A 17,680-nucleotide genomic window follows, 5' to 3' on the forward strand; every position below is an offset into this window, starting at 1 on the left:
GAAATCACAAAGACCTAAATGCCATACTAATTAAATAAACATTTATTGAACCGCAGTTCCACACATTGGAACACAGATAGACTGGTCAAAAAATATCAATCTTACTTAGTTGCAGACCTATGTAAAAAACACCATCCCGGGAGGCTAAGTATCAAAAGTGAAAAACTATTAATCAAATAGCAAAAACATGTATGGATAACAAATTATTGTGAAGCTTCATCAAAAAATAAAAATTGAAAAGAAAAGAAAAACAGTCCTCCTAGGGTAGATAGTTGGATATATTCATAGGAATGCAAAAAGACAAGAGAACTGCTGATCATAGTGTGACCCCTGTGTGTAGAAGGTACTTCATAGCCATAATAGCAAAGTTCCAGTAATGGAAAAATTTCAATGTGACCCGGTAATCACAGAAGCAACAAATTTATATGTTCCAGTATAGCATTTATAAAGAGGCTAACGGATACCAGTATCAGGCATGAATTTACACCTGACCCATCCTTAGACGGTCCGTTCTATGCCTTTAAATATGCAGCAACTCGTTACTCAGGTAATATATGCTTAAAGTCCCAAAGATGAAGGAAAGGATTTACTACGGATACCAGTATCAGGCGTACTCACATACCTGACCCATCCTTAGAAGGTCCGTTCTGTACCTTTAAATGTCCTTCTTAGACGTAAAAGCTGTTGCTGATTCTCACTGAAAAATCCAGTTGTGCCATCATCCATATGATGCCGGGTCCCAAAAGAACGTAATTGTACAGGGGTCAGCAGTCTCAGCCTCAATAATGTTGCTTAGAGTCAATCAACTGTTTAAGGTTCCAATTCCAGGGGGTTCAGCTGATACCCCCGCTTCTGCTGCTACGCGCCTGTGTCTTAAATATTGGCCTTTTGGTATATTATTGATAAGAGAAAAAGGGTGATAGCTATCTGCTCTCAGGAGTGCATTTCCAGCTGTTGGTTTTCTAAAAGTATTAGTTACTATTTTATTGTCAGATATTTTTATTGATAAATCTAAAAAATCAATAGTAGTTTTACTGTATTTATAAGTAAATTTCAAATTTAAATCATTTTGATTAAGATTCAGCATAAATACTTCCAATTCCTGTTCTGTACCTTGCCATAGGACCAGAATATCGTCTATAAATCTCAACCAGAGATCTGTAGACTTCCCATACACATCATCATTGTCAAAAATATAATCTATTGAGGCTGAGCCTGCTGACCCCTGTACAATTACGTTCTTTTGGGACCCGGTATCATATGGATGACTGCACAACCGGATTTTTCAGTGAGAATCAGCAACAGCTTTTACGTCTAAGAAGGACATTTAAAGGTACAGAACGGACCGTCTAAGGATGGGTCAGGTATGTGAGTACGACTGATACTGGTATCCGTAGTAAATCCTTTCCTTCATCTTTGGGACTTTAAGCATATATTACCTGAGTAACGAGTTGCTGCATATTTAAATGCATAGAACGGACCGTCTAAGGATGGGTCAGGTGTAAATTCAAGCCTGATACTGGTATCCGTTAGCCTCTTTATAAATGCTATACTGGAACATATAAATTTGTTGCTTCTGTGATTACCGGGTCACATTGAAATTTTTCCATTACTGGAACTTTGCTATTACTGCTATGAAGTACCTTCTACACACAGGGGTCACACTATGATCAGCAGTTCTCTTGTCTTTTTGCATTCCTATGAATATATCCAACTATCTACCCTAGGAGGACTGTTTTTCTTTTCTTTTCAATTTTTATTTTTTGATGAAGCTTCACAATAATTTGTTATCCATACATGTTTTTGCTATTTGATTAATAGTTTTTCACTTTTGATGCTTAGCCTCCCGGGATGGTGTTTTTTTACATAGGTCTGCAACTAAGTAAGATTGATATTTTTTGACCAGTCTATCTGTGTTCCAATGTGTGGAACTGTGGTTCAATAAATGTTTATTTAATTAGTATGGCATTTAGGTCTTTGTGATTTCTTCCTCAGTCCTTCCTCCCCCCCCCCCCAACGGAGTTTGGTAATATTTTGGTGTTATAAATCAGTGCCGGCTATAATAGACTTTTGGGCTCCTAGGATCCCACCTTCTTTTTAATTGTTTATAATTATTGAATCTATTGTCTGGCACCCCTTGTCTGCTATACTAAAAATTGCAGACCAAGGGTTGATTTTCTAGTACTTATTAACAAATGGTGCAGTGAAACTTTTCTTTTATATATATATATATATATATATATATATATATATATATATATATATATATATATATATATATATATATACACTGTATATATATATATATATATATATATATATATATATATATATATATATATATATATAAAATGTGTGTGTGTGTATATATGTATTTATATGTCAAACTCTTTGCCATATACCATATCCCTTTTAACATTTTTAAAACTTTATATTAATATTAATATGATACATTTTTATTAAATGTTTTTTGTGCAACTTTTTTAACCCTTACAGTTTACTTCAGGTTTGAAGTCGTGCTAAATATTCTAATACAGTTTCAGCTTGCGCTCGAGCACAAAATATAACTTTCAAGTTGTAATACCAGCGCAAATTAGCATGGTCCCGCTAACCCTTCTCTGATTAACATGCATTACCATAAAATTAATATAAAGAATGGGAAAAACCAGGCGCCAACTAACAGAGGCTAGGTGTGGTAGAATAAAATGTTAAAATAGTTTATTACACAATATTCATAAAACAATAAGCGATAAAATCATGGATCCATGATAGTAATAATATAAAACAAATATTCATTCAATTGACAATAAAACAATAACACAGTATCTCAATTGGCAATATATTAGCAACAGCTACTTATAGATGTTTGAATAGACAAATCTCCAATATGCAGTGTCCTGGATAATTGCCCAGTAAAGGCTGGTGAGCTTGTGTCACTATTGGTGAAGTTAGATCCAAATTATGTGTCCAAACAGTTGTGTCCCAAATATGTGTCAAATAGTGTCCAAAAATATGTGCAAAAAATGTGCAAAAAATAAATCCAACGTGCAGCTTTGTGAAGGTTTAAAATTGAAAAATGTATTAGGTAAAAATAAAAATAAAAATGAAAATGTGAACATTAATACAAAATCTGTTAACCAAGGTGTGTGAAACCAAAACACAGACCCAAAAAATAAAGCAAACATACTCAATAAATCCAATAAGTCGTATCCAATATGGGAAAGTGTTGAGACTATTTAGTCTCCTTGATACAGGGAATTCATTCACAAACGAGGAAAAAGACAAGATGAAAAAAGTCCTGTGAAAAGAAAGATAAATCCAATGTGTAACAAATTAACAATTGTGGACTTCAATGAAATCAGGCTTACCAGTGCTGGTCTACGCGTTTCGGCCCTGCTAGGCCTTTATCAAGACTGATTTCTGATACTCACTGATAGCCTTTTATAACAAACTCTTACGAGTGACTGGATGTGTAGTTTCCTTAGTACTTCCCGTTTCGTTGTTCAAGAAATGCTCTTTTATATAGAAAAATACTCTTTTATATAGAGTTTCTATAGTGTACACAATATTGTGTGATAACAGTATGTCACTTGTGTAGAGACATGCAAAGATACAATTAATATTCAGCTGATAATACCTCAGATTAGCCTCCGTGTTTTGGTGACGTCACTTCCGGTCGGGGAAGGTTACCGCAAGTTATGGCCCTTTTAGGTTTGGAATACTAGGATAATTTGTCAGTTTGCTATATACTATTTACCTTGATTATTTAGATGGGGAACGATCACAAGACACAGTGGAGAAAAGGAGGATATACCCCCTCCGAAAAAGACCCAAAGAATGGGCATGCAAATGATGAGTGGAGAATACAACAATGTACCAAAAGGACGGAGTCACGAGAAGGACCCCAAAAGTCAAAAATCGCTATTGAAACCGGTTCACCTTCTTTTTTAGAGTTGGATCACATATACAACAGGGAGAAGGAGAGGATACCGAAACTACAAAGAGAAGTGAGAACAGAAAAACCAACGACATCATAAAGAAAAGAACCCATCGTAGAAAAAGAGGAGGAGCTAAAATAAACAAAAGGAAGACAACTAATACCAACTTGGTAGCTGAAGAGAAACAAGGAGGTATTTTTAACTTAAGCTCCCATGTCTTATCTAAAGAGGAAAATTCTGTCCTCAGATACGGCCTTTCCTTCGCCCCCACAAGGAGTTTGAATAAATTCCAAACTTTCATTAATGTGAAAGCTTATATTAAAGAGATTTTTTGCAAGATCACCTATGGAGAGATCAGCCTATACCTCACAGGCAACCACTGATGGATACAAGCACACAGATTTGAAACCCAAGTCAATGTTCTATCCCACAAACAGTAAGGGAACAGCTATAGAGTCCTTTGAGACTATAGTCTGTAAGGAGTTAAGAGAGATACAGTCTGAGAAACTGAAGATCAGGAAACACAACCTTTCCAATCAACAAATAAAAACTATCAGAAGTTTGGAGGACAATCATAATCTGATGATCAAACTTGCGGATAAGGGAGGGGGGATCGTCATCATGGATAGGACAGATTATGAACTGGAGAATGCGAGGATTTTAAGCGATGGAGACACCTACCTGAAACTACCTGGAAATCCAGTAACTATATACAAAAAAGAACTATTAAGGATTTTGGATCAGGCTAAGGAACAGGGGATACTCAATAAAAAGGAGTATGACTATATCAACATCAGCCATCCGATAACCCCAGTACTATACCACTTGCCAAAATCCATAAATCGCTACAGAGACCACCAGGAAGGCCGATTATTTCAGGTATCGGTTCCCTGAGCTCAAATCTGTCCGAGTATATTGATTTGAATCTCCAAAGGTATGTGAGGCAACTGCCTTCCTACCTGAAGGACTCCACACAGATACTAAATCTTCTAGATGAAATAATTTGGGAAGATGGATATATCTTAGCCACGTGTGACGTCATGTCGTTATATACCTGTATCCCACATGAAGATGGTATAAAAGCGGTAGAATTCTTTCTAGATAAAGTTGTGGAACTCCAAGACGAACAAAAGGAATTCATTGTGGATGGGATCCGATACATCCTGACCCACAATTACTTCTACGACGAAGGAAAATATCAACAGATATGTGGTACGGCGATGGGGACCAGGTTCGCACCCAGTTACGCCAACCTGTATATGGGTAAGTGGGAGCATATTTTCTGGGAATCTTGCCCAGCCAGTGCGGACCTGGTCCTTTATCACCGGTACATAGATGACATCATCATCATATGGAAGGGGACACAAGAAGATCTTGACTACACTATCGAGGTGATGAATAGAAGTACCAACAACTTGAAATTTACATACACTTGGAGTATGACTGAATTGGTCTTCCTGGACCTAAAAATAGAAATAAAGCATGGTGAAATAGAAACGTCCACACATTTTAAAGAAGTGGACAGCAATAATTTCATTCATAGGATGAGCTGTCATCACAAGTCCTGGAAAGATAATATTCCAACAGGACAGCTCCTAAGAATAAAGAAAAATTGCTCTACCCATGAAAAATGGGAACAACAAGCACAACTCATCAAGTCTAAGTTTCTAGAAAGAGGGTATAATGAGAACCAATTAGAGCAAAAGGTACAGGAAATCAGCCATATTGAAAGGACAGAACTGATGAAATATAAAAGAAAGGAAAAACCCAGAGAAGATGATATCCTCAACATCAATATGATTACAGAATACAGCGGGAATAAAAACATTATAGAAAATATATTCTGCAAACACTGGTCATTGTTGAAGGACGATGATATTATTGGTGAGAAACTACCATCTAAACCAAGGTTCATTTATAGGAAGACCAGGAACCTAAGAAGCAAGCTAGCTCCCACCATACAGAAGAAGAAAACATCAGGCATCATGGATGTCTATGGGAATGAGATAAAGGGCTTCTTCCCCTGTATATCATGAAAGGCATGTAAGTACGGTATCAAATCCGCAACTTTTAGCTGTCATCATACAAAAGAAAAGTATAGGATCCAAGACTTGATCAGATGTCAGGACAGTGGAGTTATTTACATGCTACAATGTTCCTGTGCGCTCCAATATGTGGGCCAAACGTCCAGGACCTTAAAGGATAGGATCCGTGAACACATACTACTTATGGAGAAATCAAATATGGATACAGCCCTTTACCGACACTTTTCAACTAAACATCAAGGGAATGTTAAAGACCTATCCTTTATGGGTATACAAAAAGTAAAGAAATGTTGGAGAGGTGGCAATTATACCAATAAGTTGCGTATTGCCGAATCCAAATGGATTTTTAATCTTGATTGTCTCTACCCAAAGGGATTGAACAATAAAGAGGATCTCTCCCATTTGTTTAACATCATCTGATGCCACCGTCCATAATTAACTACATCTACTTTATATCTTCCACTCACGCTATAACCTGGGGATATTACCCATCAACCAGAACCTATTATCAAGAACTAACTACATGGCTGATAAATCCTACAATACCTGCTAAATACCCCCCTTCTCTCTCAACTGGTTCCCATCACCAAGAACTAACTATATGGCTGATAAATTCCATAATATCTGTTAAACATCCTCTCTTTGTGCTGTGATCCTAACTGTCATGCCTCAATATTGATTAGTGAGAATAGAAACATCTATTCTCACATTAGATAAAAACATTTTACATATAGTTCTTAAAAAACAAATTCAGGAGTTTAACAAGAGAAAATAATTAGGTTGTATCCTTTACTACACCCTGTACTACAAAACTATTCACTCTAACCTGAATCATTTTGAAAATTGAAGAACATAGCTATATGGATAATCACCTCGAGAGTGAAAGTATAGAGCCCACTCCAACTCTAGATCTAGGGATGCACTAATAGTTCCCGGCGAACATAGCATGTTCGCATTCGCCGCGGACGGCGAACATATGCGATGTTCGGTCCGCCCCCTATTCCTCATCATTGAGTAAACTTTGACCCTGTACCTCACAGTCAGAAGACACATTCCAGCCAATCAGCAGCAGACCCTCCCTCCCAGACCCTCCCACCTCCTGGAAAGCATCCATTTTAGATTCATTCAGAAGCTGCATTCTTAGTGAGAGGAGGGACAGTGTAGCTCCTGCTGATTTAATAGGGAAATCGATAGCTAGGCTAGTGTATTCAGTGTCCACTACAGTCCTGAAGGACTCATCTGATCTCTGCTGTAAGGACAGCACCCAAAAAAGCCCTTTTTAGGGCTAGAACATCAGTCTGCTTTTTTTTTTTTTTTCCTGTTTAATCTAATTGCAGTTGCCTGCCTGCCAGCGTGTGTGTCAGGCTCACAGCGTACACTGTGCCCACTTGCCCAGTGCCACCACTCATATCTGGTGTAACAGTAGTGTACATTTAAAAAAAACAACACTTTTTTGACTGTGAAATAATAGCAGACAGCTGCCAGTACCCAAGATGGCCGCCAATAAGGCCGATGGGGAGGGTTAGAGAGCTGTTTTGGGGGGGATCAGGGAGGTTGGGGGCTAAGGGGGGATGCTACACCACAGCATATGTAAATATGCTAAAAAAATATTTTTTAAAAAAAAAAAACTTTTATTTTAGTACTGGCAGACTTTCTGCCAGTACTTAAGATGGCGGGACAATTGTGGGGTGGGGGAGGGAAGGGAGCTGTTTGGGAGGGATCAAGGGGTCTGATGTGTCAGGTGGGAGGCTGATCTCTACACTAAAGCTAAAATTAACCCTGCAAGCTCCCTACAAACTACCTAATTAACCCCTTCACTGCTAGCCATAATACACGTGTGATGCGCAGCAGCATTTAGCGGCCTTCTAATTACCAGAAAGCAACGCCAAAGTCATATATGTCTGCTATTTCTGAACAAAGGGGATCCCAGAGAAGCATTTACAACCATTTGTGCCATAATTGCACAAGCTGTTTGCAAATAATTTCAGTGAGAAACCTAAAATTGCGAAAAATTTAGTTTTTTTTTAAATTTGATCGCATTTGGCGGTGAAATGGTGGCATGAAATATACCAAAATGGGCCTAGATCAATACTTTGGGTTGTCTACTACACTACACTTAAGCTAAAATTAACTCTACAAGCTGCCTACATGCTCCCTAATTAACCCCTTCACTGCTGGGCATAAAACATGTTTGGTGCGCAGTGGCATTTAGCAGCCTTCTAATTACCAAAAAGCAACGCCAAAGCCATATAAGTCTGCTATTTCTGAACAAAGGGGATCCCAGAGAAGCATTTAAAATCATTTATGCCATAATTGCATAAGTTGCTTGTAAATAATTTCTGTGAGAAACCTAAAGTTTGTGAAAAAGTGAACAATTTTTTTTTATTTGATCACATTTGGCGGTGAAATGGTGGCATTAAATATACCAAAATGGGCCTAGATCAATACTTTGGATTGTCTACTACACTACACTTAAGCTAAAATTAACTCTACAAGCTGCCTACATGCTCCCTAATTAACCCCTTCACTGCTGGGCATAAAACACGTGTGGTGCGAAGTGTCATTTAGCAGCCTTCTAATTACCAAAAAGCAACGCCAAAGCCATATAAGTCTGCTATTTCTGAACAAAGGGGATCCCAGAGAAGCATTTACAACCATTTATGCCATAATTGCATAAGTTGTTTGTAAATAATTTCTATGAGAAACCTAAAGTTTGTGAAAAAGTGAACAATTTTTTTTTATTTGATCGCATTTGGCGGTGAAATAGTGGCATTAAATATACCAAAATGGGCCTAGATCAATACTTTGGGTTGTCTACTACACTACACTTAAGCTAAAATTAACTCTACAAGCTGCCTACATGCTCCCTAATTAACCCCTTCACTGTTGGGCATAAAACACGTGTGGTGCGCAGTGGCATTTAGCAGCCTTCTAATTACCAAAAAGCAACGCCAAAGTCATATAAGTCTGCTATTTCTGAACAAAGGGGATCCCAGAGAAGCATTTACAACCATTTATGCCATAATTGCATAAGTTGTTTGTAAATAATTTCTGTGAGAAACCTAAAGTTTGTGAAAAAGTGAACAATTTTTTTTTATTTGATCGCATTTGGCGGTGAAATGGTGGCATTAAATATACCAAAATGGGCCTAGATCAATACTTTGGGTTGTCTACTACACTACACTTAAGCTAAAATTAACTCTACAAGCTGCCTACATGCTCCCTAATTAACCCCTTCACTGCTGGGCATAAAACACGTGTGGTGCGCAGTGTCATTTAGCAGCCTTCTAATTACCAAAAAGCAACGCCAAAGCCATATAAGTCTGCTATTTCTGAACAAAGGGGATCCCAGAGAAGCATTTACAACCATTTATGCCATAATTGCCTAAGTTGTTTGTAAATAATTTCTGTGAGAAACCTAAAGTTTGTGAAAAAGTGAACAATTATTTTTTATTTGATCGCATTTGGCGGTGAAATGGTGGCATTAAATATACCAAAATTGGCCTAGATCAATACTTTGGGTTGTCTACTACACTACACTTAAGCTAAAATTAACTCTACAAGCTGCCTACATGCTCCCTAATTAACCCCTTCACTGCTGGGCATAAAACACGTGTGGTGCGAAGTGTCATTTAGCAGCCTTCTAATTACCAAAAAGCAACGCCAAAGCCATATAAGTCTGCTATAATGGCATGTCTGGCACACAGTGTTGGGGCAAGGGTCCATCTGACCACTGATACCTGGTCTGCAAAGCATGTTCAGGGCAGGTATATCACCTACACTATACACAGTGAAGCGGGCGTAACCCTTACACTACCTGATCGATACAACATAATACCTGATGTTTTAAAGCACGTTATTCCAAACAATTTAGGAATGTTAGGTGATTTATGCCCTTTATGGATTAAAATCAGACTCTGCATCAACTATGTAATTTTCCATGGGAGTTTTGCTATGGATCCCCCTCCGGCATGCCACAGTCCAGGTGTTAGTCCCCTTGAAATAACTTTTCCATCACTATTGTGGCCAGAAAGAGTCCCTGTGGGTTTTAAAATTCGCCTGCCTATTGAAGTCTATGGCAGTTCGCCCGGTTCGCCCGTTAGCGAAGCGAACCCAAATTTTTATGTTCGCGACATCACTAGTTATCCACTCTATCATTAGTGTGCCACTTGTAATCTGGCCAAGTATTTATTAAAATCCATATAGGGTTTTGCAGATAAATGAGTGCATACTTTTTTCATTTTGAATAGACAATACTTTTGATTTGATATGTAGTAAATAATGTAATGAATATTCACACAAAATAAGTTGCAACAGGTGCATTGGGAAATATGCTTCATATCATTTTAAACATGGTGGCTCATGGTATCAAAATAGTGACTCAAGTGGATGCTTATACTTGCATATAAATAGCAAAATTCCAGTCTTGCCCCCCTTCATACGCCCATATATTCACATGAATATTTTGCATAGCTACATAAACACTACAATATTCTATTTCATTTGTTCAAAAAATATTCAAAAACAAAATATTCAGAAACACTAAAAGCAATTTACTGTCATCGTTAATGTTTGAAAAACAAAAAACAAAACATGGGGTTCATTATATTATTGTGTTAAAATAGCTCTTTATAACAACTTTTTGCAGTATTATGTTGTTTTCCAAATAAAAAATGGTGCATGGTTTTCAAAAGAATTTGCACATCAGAAAACAACACAAACAAGAAAACAGAAAACCCCCAAACCAAACATCTCTAATTGAGAACCCTCTCTAGCGGTATTCTAATCCTGTAGAAAACTCTCTTTGGTGAATGTTTTGATTTATAAAATTCAGCCATATCCTATTGAAAACCAATTTTGTCCTTTTGTGTACTGCAGGGGTTTTTAATATTTTAGGCGGTGGGCCCCCTCTGACAAAATGTACTAGACAGTGCCCTCCCCCATAATAGATGTATTTTTCTCTTTAAAGAAAATTCTAATATTTATTTTTAGTTTTAATTTGGGCAATTTACATCTGATCCAGGATTCACACACAACTGGCCAATTAAAGGAGTGCTTGCTTCACTCACATTTCAGTTTGCACTGTTACTCCTGTGTTAAACACAAGTTACTGATCAAGACAACAAATCCAAAGCAGTCTCTGAGCAATTTTGACCCCAGTGCTTGTGATTTCTATTATAATTTTCAAGCATCACTGCTCCTGCGCATTTCCATATATGCTCTAGCGCCCCCCTGTGGAGGCCGCCTCACACTTTGAAAACCACTGGTGTCCAGCAAACCACGTTTTAGCACTACTTGTTTTTAGACTGCAATTTTACTTATGTTTAATTTACATTTCAACAAATATCATTTATCTGATTTATAATTATGTTAAAACACTTTTAAACTATGAAACATCCATAAATAAAATATGATTAGAATGTGTGTTCATGCTTGCTATTTAGTGTGTGGATGCTAATAAAATGTTAATTAATGATGAAAACAAATTGATAGGAAAGGATTTAATTGCACATACACACCATGAAGTGAACTTGAATATCAAAGACACTGCAGACAATTCAGTTTGTAATTAATCAATGTGTGTATGGCATTCTAATTTTACAAATGAATACTTATGTTTGGTTCTGTGATGGCTTGGGAATACTTTTGTTCTATATGTTTACTCATTTGCAATCTAAAAAAACCCAGATATGAATTTGCACTAATATAGAACTCAGGCAGGTTACTAATCCATCTCCTACAAATAGATTAGAAGGTCACTGATAGAAAAGCCAAAATATATGAATGGACTTTAAATGATTGCAGTATTGGCCGCAGTGGCAGTTTATTTTTACCTATAATCTTCACATTACTTTTATCTATAGACAAATGATACAGGAATGGATATATAGTATTGATACTTGCCAATTCCTTTGCATTTGGTGGAGGAACATATGTATAGCCATAGGGGTACAGCAGCATCTGGGAGTAGGAATGGAAGCTGATATAAGCTTTGATAGATTCGGCTCGGCTCCGTATAAAATTAGCCACATTCCTGGTCTCTCTCTCAGACTCTGCAGAAGATCCACAGTATATCTCCGAACATGGAGAATCTGATGAGCCGATTTCTTTAAAGAGAAACCAGACACGTTTATGGTTTACAAACATATAATTTTATTTTTTAACAAATTAACTTCTTTAATGTTTTATTCAGCAACAGTAAAATATAATAGCTATTGAATAACAGAATATTGGACATGATATTTTAATAATATAGCCAACAATAAGTTTAAACAATAAGGTTATGAAATAGTACAAATCATAGCATTTTGGCATACGCTGGGGGCACAATGCAGACATTATGTGGGCACACAGGAAGAAAAAGAAAATATTTGTACCCACAACTCTATCCGCTCCCCAATTAACATAAGCATGTGCCCATAGTGTGAGTGTAGTAGGATAGACAGTAAGAGGATAATGTCAATAGCAGACAGCTAAGGAACCAGCATGTTATCTGTGTTATACAGCTCCACAGCCATCCCGAATAAAATGATTAATGACAGCCTCGTTGAATGTATTTTTAACAATAGGAGCGTACCATTTAAAATGTGGCCATTCGGTTTGATTTCATAAAGGAATATTCTTCCAAAGTCAAAAACTCTGATGTTCTAGCCAACCATATATCTTTTGTTTGTACATATGAAGGCCCATTTATCAAGCTCAGTATGGAGCTTGAAGGGCCGTGTTTCTGGTTGAGTCTTCAGACTCGCCAGAAACACAAGTTATGGAGCAGCGGTATAAAGACCGCTGCTCCATAACCCTGTCCACCTGCTCTGATGAGGCGGACAGGAATAGCCGGAATTCAACCCAATTGAGTACGATCAGGTTGATTGACACCCCCCTGCTGGCGTCCGCAAGTCTGCAGGGGGTGGCGTTGCACCAGCAGCAATTGTGAGCTGCTGGTGCAATGCTAAATACGGAGAGCGTATTGCTCTCCGCATTCAGCGATGTCTGTCGGACCTGATCCGCACTGTTGGATCAGGTCCGACAGACATTTGGTAAATCGGCCTCATGGAGTGGAAAAACATTATTTTTGTGACATTAAGTAATAGCACCTGTTTATAGCTAATCACAATTATTTCAACAATAACAGTGGTATAGTGATGTGTAGGTCATATATTTATTGCTGCCTAGGATCCTTAATTGCCACCTGGTCTCTCAACATTAGTATTAAGCCCCATCCTGTCTCCTATTACCCCTAACATTTGCTTAAAACACTTAGCAATAGCACCTCCTTACAACTAATTGTAATGATTTTCAGCCACAAAAACAGTGGCACATTGATATATAGGTCATATTGCTATTGTTGCCTAGGAACTGTCACCTAGTTGTCTACCGTTAGTACCACTAGTACCACACTCATATCCTAACCCTTACCTTACCCTAATTGGCTATAAACCATAACAACAACCTGACACCTTCATCACAATTAACTCAACCCCACCAGATAGTTAAAGGGACAGTCAAGTCCAAAAAAACCCTTTCATGATTCAAATAGGGCATGTCATTTTAAACAACTTTCCAATTTACTTTTATCACCAATTTTGCTTTGTTCTCTTAGTGAGTTGAAAGCTAAACCTAGGAAGTTCATATGCTAATTTCCTAGACCTTGAAGGCCGCCTCTAATCTGAAAGCATTTTGACAGTTTTCACCACTAGAGGGCATTAGTTCATGTGTTTCATATAAATAACATTGAGCTCATGCACGTGAATTTACTAAGGAGTGAGCACTGATTGGCTAAAATGCAAGTATGTCAAATGAACTGAAATAAGGGGGCAGTCTGTAGAGGCTTAGATACAAGGTAATTACAGAGGTAAAACGTGTATTAATTTAACTGTGTTGGTTATGCAAAACTGGTGGGTAATAAAGGGATTATCTATCTTTTTAAACAGCAAAAATTCTGGTGTTGACTGTCCCTTTAAGATAGCATAAAACATGATATAAAGACTAGGCTCAGACCACTGCAAAAATCAATTTGATAAAATACTCTTTAGGAAGACTTTGGTTTATTTAATAATTTAAACATGTTTTGATATTGATATTTACTCAGACTTTTTTCTATTAAAATGTATTGCATTTCTATTTTTTAACCATTACTGTATGTATAACTATTTTGTATCAACCATGTGGTTACAGTATTTTTCTGGATTCTGGTTAGTGATGATAATATAGGTAACCCCAAGAATATATACTGTATATAACAGATAGAAGACAGCACTCTCTGGTCTTAATATAACAGAAGATTTATTGCAGTGACTTGGTCTGGTCTGAGGAAGGGGAGTATTCCCTGAAACGTCACTGCAATAAATCTTCTGTTACATTAAGACCAGAGAGTGCTGTATTATATCTGTTATATCATTACCTACATTCTAGCACCCTGGCATTTGTGATACTGTTCATGAGAGTGCACTTGTCTTTGGCCCCTATTTAAGAAAGTCTGGTGGACCTGATCCGACAGTGCGGATCAGGTCCGCCAGACCTGCGGATCAGGTCCGCCAGACCTTGCTGAATACGTATTCAGCATTGCACCAGCTTCTCACAAAAGCTGCTGGTGCAACGCCGCCCCAATGGGCCGCCAGCAGGGGGTTTCAATCAACCCGATTGTACTTGATCGGGTTGATTTCCGGCGATGTCTGTCCGCCTGCTCAGAGCAGACGCACAGGTTATGGAGCAGCGGTCTTTGTGACCGCTGCTTCATAACTGCTGCTTCATAACTGCTGCTTCTGGTGAGCCTGCAGGCTCGCCAGAAACACGGGGCATCAAGCTCCATTCGGAGCTTGATAGATAGGCCCCTGAGTATTTTATATATATTTATATATAAAATATATTAGTGTACATTTATTATCGGTGCACAAACGCATGCGCATATACACACATACTCATATACACTCACATGTACACTATCATGTATACACTTACACACGCACGGACACTGATTATAAACACATATATACACAACACACACTCACATGCGCACATGCGTATAGCCAGACAAGGGCTGGTTATAGGGTCAGTGGTATCTGCATCAGTATAATAACACCCAACACTATATAATAACAAAGTAGTGACACTGGCTCATGGGTATAGCCAGAGGAGGGCTGGTTATAGGATCAGTGGTATCTGCATCAGTATAATAACACCCAACACTATATAATAACAAAGTAGTGACACTGGCTCATGGGTATAGCCAGAGGAGGGCTGGTTATAGGATCAGTGGTATCTGCATCAGTATAATAACACCCAGTGCTAGATAATGACGCAGTAGTGTCACTGGCACATGGTTATAGCCAGAGGAGGGCTGGTTATAGGATCAATGGTATCTGCATCAGTATAATAACACCAAGCTCTATACAAAGACACAGTAGTGACACTGGCTCATGGGTATAGCCAGAGGAGGGCTGGTTATAGGGTCAGTGGTATCTGCATCAGTATAATAACACCCAACACTATATAATAACAAAGTAGTGACACTGGCTCATGGGTATAGCCAGAGGAGGGCTGGTTATAGGATCAGTGGTATCTGCATCAGTATAATAACACCCAGTGCTAGATAATGACGCAGTAGTGTCACTGGCACATGGGTATAGCCAGAGGAGGGCTGGTTATAGGATCAATGGTATCTGCATCAGTATAATAACACCAAGCACTATACAAAGACACAGTAGTGACACTGGCTCATGGGTATTTTGCATTTGATTTTAATATAACACCACTGTATAAAAAAAGTATTTTGCGTCAAACAAATATTTAAAATCCCAGAAAACATATTGTGTGCCAAGGGGCATATGTATGCAGCTACCAATCATCATTTAGCTCCCAATAGTGCATTGCTGCTTCTGAGCCTACTTAGATATACTTTAGTTTTTTTGTTTTTACAAATGATACAAAAAGAAGTAAATTTTGGTAATAGAAATAAATGTCTAGATTACGAGTTTTGCGTTAGACTTAAAAAGCAGCGTTGGCCGGTCCCAACGCTGCTTTTTAACGCCCGCTGGTATTACGAGTCTTGCAGGTACAGGTGTACCGCTCACTTTTTTAGCCGAACTTGGAAATACCGCAAATCCACTTACGCCAATTGCGTATCCTCTTTTTTCAATGGGACTTGCATAGCGCCGGTATTACGAGTCTGCCAAAAAGTGAGCGGTAGACCCTCTCCTGTCAAGACTGTTACCGCATTTTAAAGTCAGTATTTAAGAGTTTTACACTACAACGCCATAGCATAAAACTTAACTAAAGGGCCAAAACGTACACTAACACCCATAAACTTTAACCCTTAAACCGAGGCCCTCCCACATCGCAAACACTAAAATTAAAATTTTAACCCCTAATCTGCTGAACCGGACATCGCCGCCAATAAAATAAATATATTAACCCCTAAACCACCTCACTCCCGCCTCGCAAACATTAGTTAAATATTATTAACCCCTAATCTGCCGTCCCTAACATCGCCGACACCTACCTACATTTATTAACCCCTAATCTGCCGCCCCCAATGTCGCCGCCCCTATACTAAAGTTATTATACCCTAAATCTAAGTCTAACCCTAACCCCCCTAACTTAAATATAATTTAAATAAATCTAAATAAAATTCCTATCATTAACTAAATAATTCCTATTTAAAACTAAATACTTACCTATAAAATAACTAATAGTTACATTGTAGCTAGCTTAGGGTTTATTTTTATTTAACAGGCAAGTTTGTATTTATTTTAACTAGGTAGAATAGTTACTAAATAGTTATTAACTATTCAATAACTACCTAGCTAAAATAAATACAAAGTTACCTGTAAAATAAAACCTAACCTAAGTTACAATTACACCTAACACTACACTATAATTAAATTAATTCCCTAAATTAAATACAATTAAATACAATTATATAAAATTATCTAAAGTACAAGAACAAACACTAAATTACAGAAAATAATAAACAAATTACAAGATTTTTAAACTAATTACACCTAATCTAATTCCCCTAACAAAATAAAAAAGTCCCCCCAAAATAAAAAAGCCCTACCCTACACTAAATTACAAATAGCCCTTAAATGGGCGTTTTGCGGGGCATTGCCCCAAAGTAATCATCTCTCTTACCTGTAAAAAAAATTACAAATCCCCCCCAACATTAAAACCCACCACCCACACAACCAACCCTACTCTAAAACCCACCCAATACCCCCTTAAAAAAACCTAACACTAACCCCTTGAAGATCACCTTACTAGGAGAAGTCTTCACCCAACCGGGCCGAAGTCCTCAACGAAGCCAGGAGAATTCTTCATCCAAGCCGGGCGAAGTGGTCCTCCAGACGGGCAGAAGTCTTCATCCAGACGGCATCTTCTATCTTCATCCATCCGGCGTGGAGCGGGTCCATCTTCAAGACATCTGACACGGAGCATCTTCTTGAATCGACGACTAACACAGAATGAAGGTACCTTTAAGTGACGTCATCCAAGATGGCGTCCCTTCAATTCCGATTGGCTGATAGAATTCTATCAGCCAATCGGAATTAAGGTAGAGAAAATCCTATTGGCTGATGCAATCAGCCAATAGGATTGAAGTTCAATCCTATTGGCTGATCCAATCAGCCAATAGGATTGAGCTTGCATTCTATTGTACCTTCATTCTGTGTTAGCCGTCGATTCAAGAGGATGCTCCATGTC

General features: G+C 38.0%; 1 protein-coding gene across 1 annotated transcript in view; it reads right to left on the minus strand.

The window, feature by feature from the left end:
• Positions 1–17,680, minus strand: part of LOC128656214 (carboxypeptidase B) — a 91,512-nt gene that overhangs the window by 23,128 nt on the left and 50,704 nt on the right. Inside the window, exon 9 of the mRNA XM_053710002.1 lies at positions 11,888–12,090. Coding sequence (XP_053565977.1) covers positions 11,888–12,090 — 203 coding nt within the window. The remainder of the gene's footprint in view (positions 1–11,887; positions 12,091–17,680) is intronic.

This window comes from Bombina bombina, chromosome 4 (assembly GCF_027579735.1).
Source record: "Bombina bombina isolate aBomBom1 chromosome 4, aBomBom1.pri, whole genome shotgun sequence".
Lineage (NCBI taxonomy): Eukaryota > Metazoa > Chordata > Amphibia > Anura > Bombinatoridae > Bombina > Bombina bombina.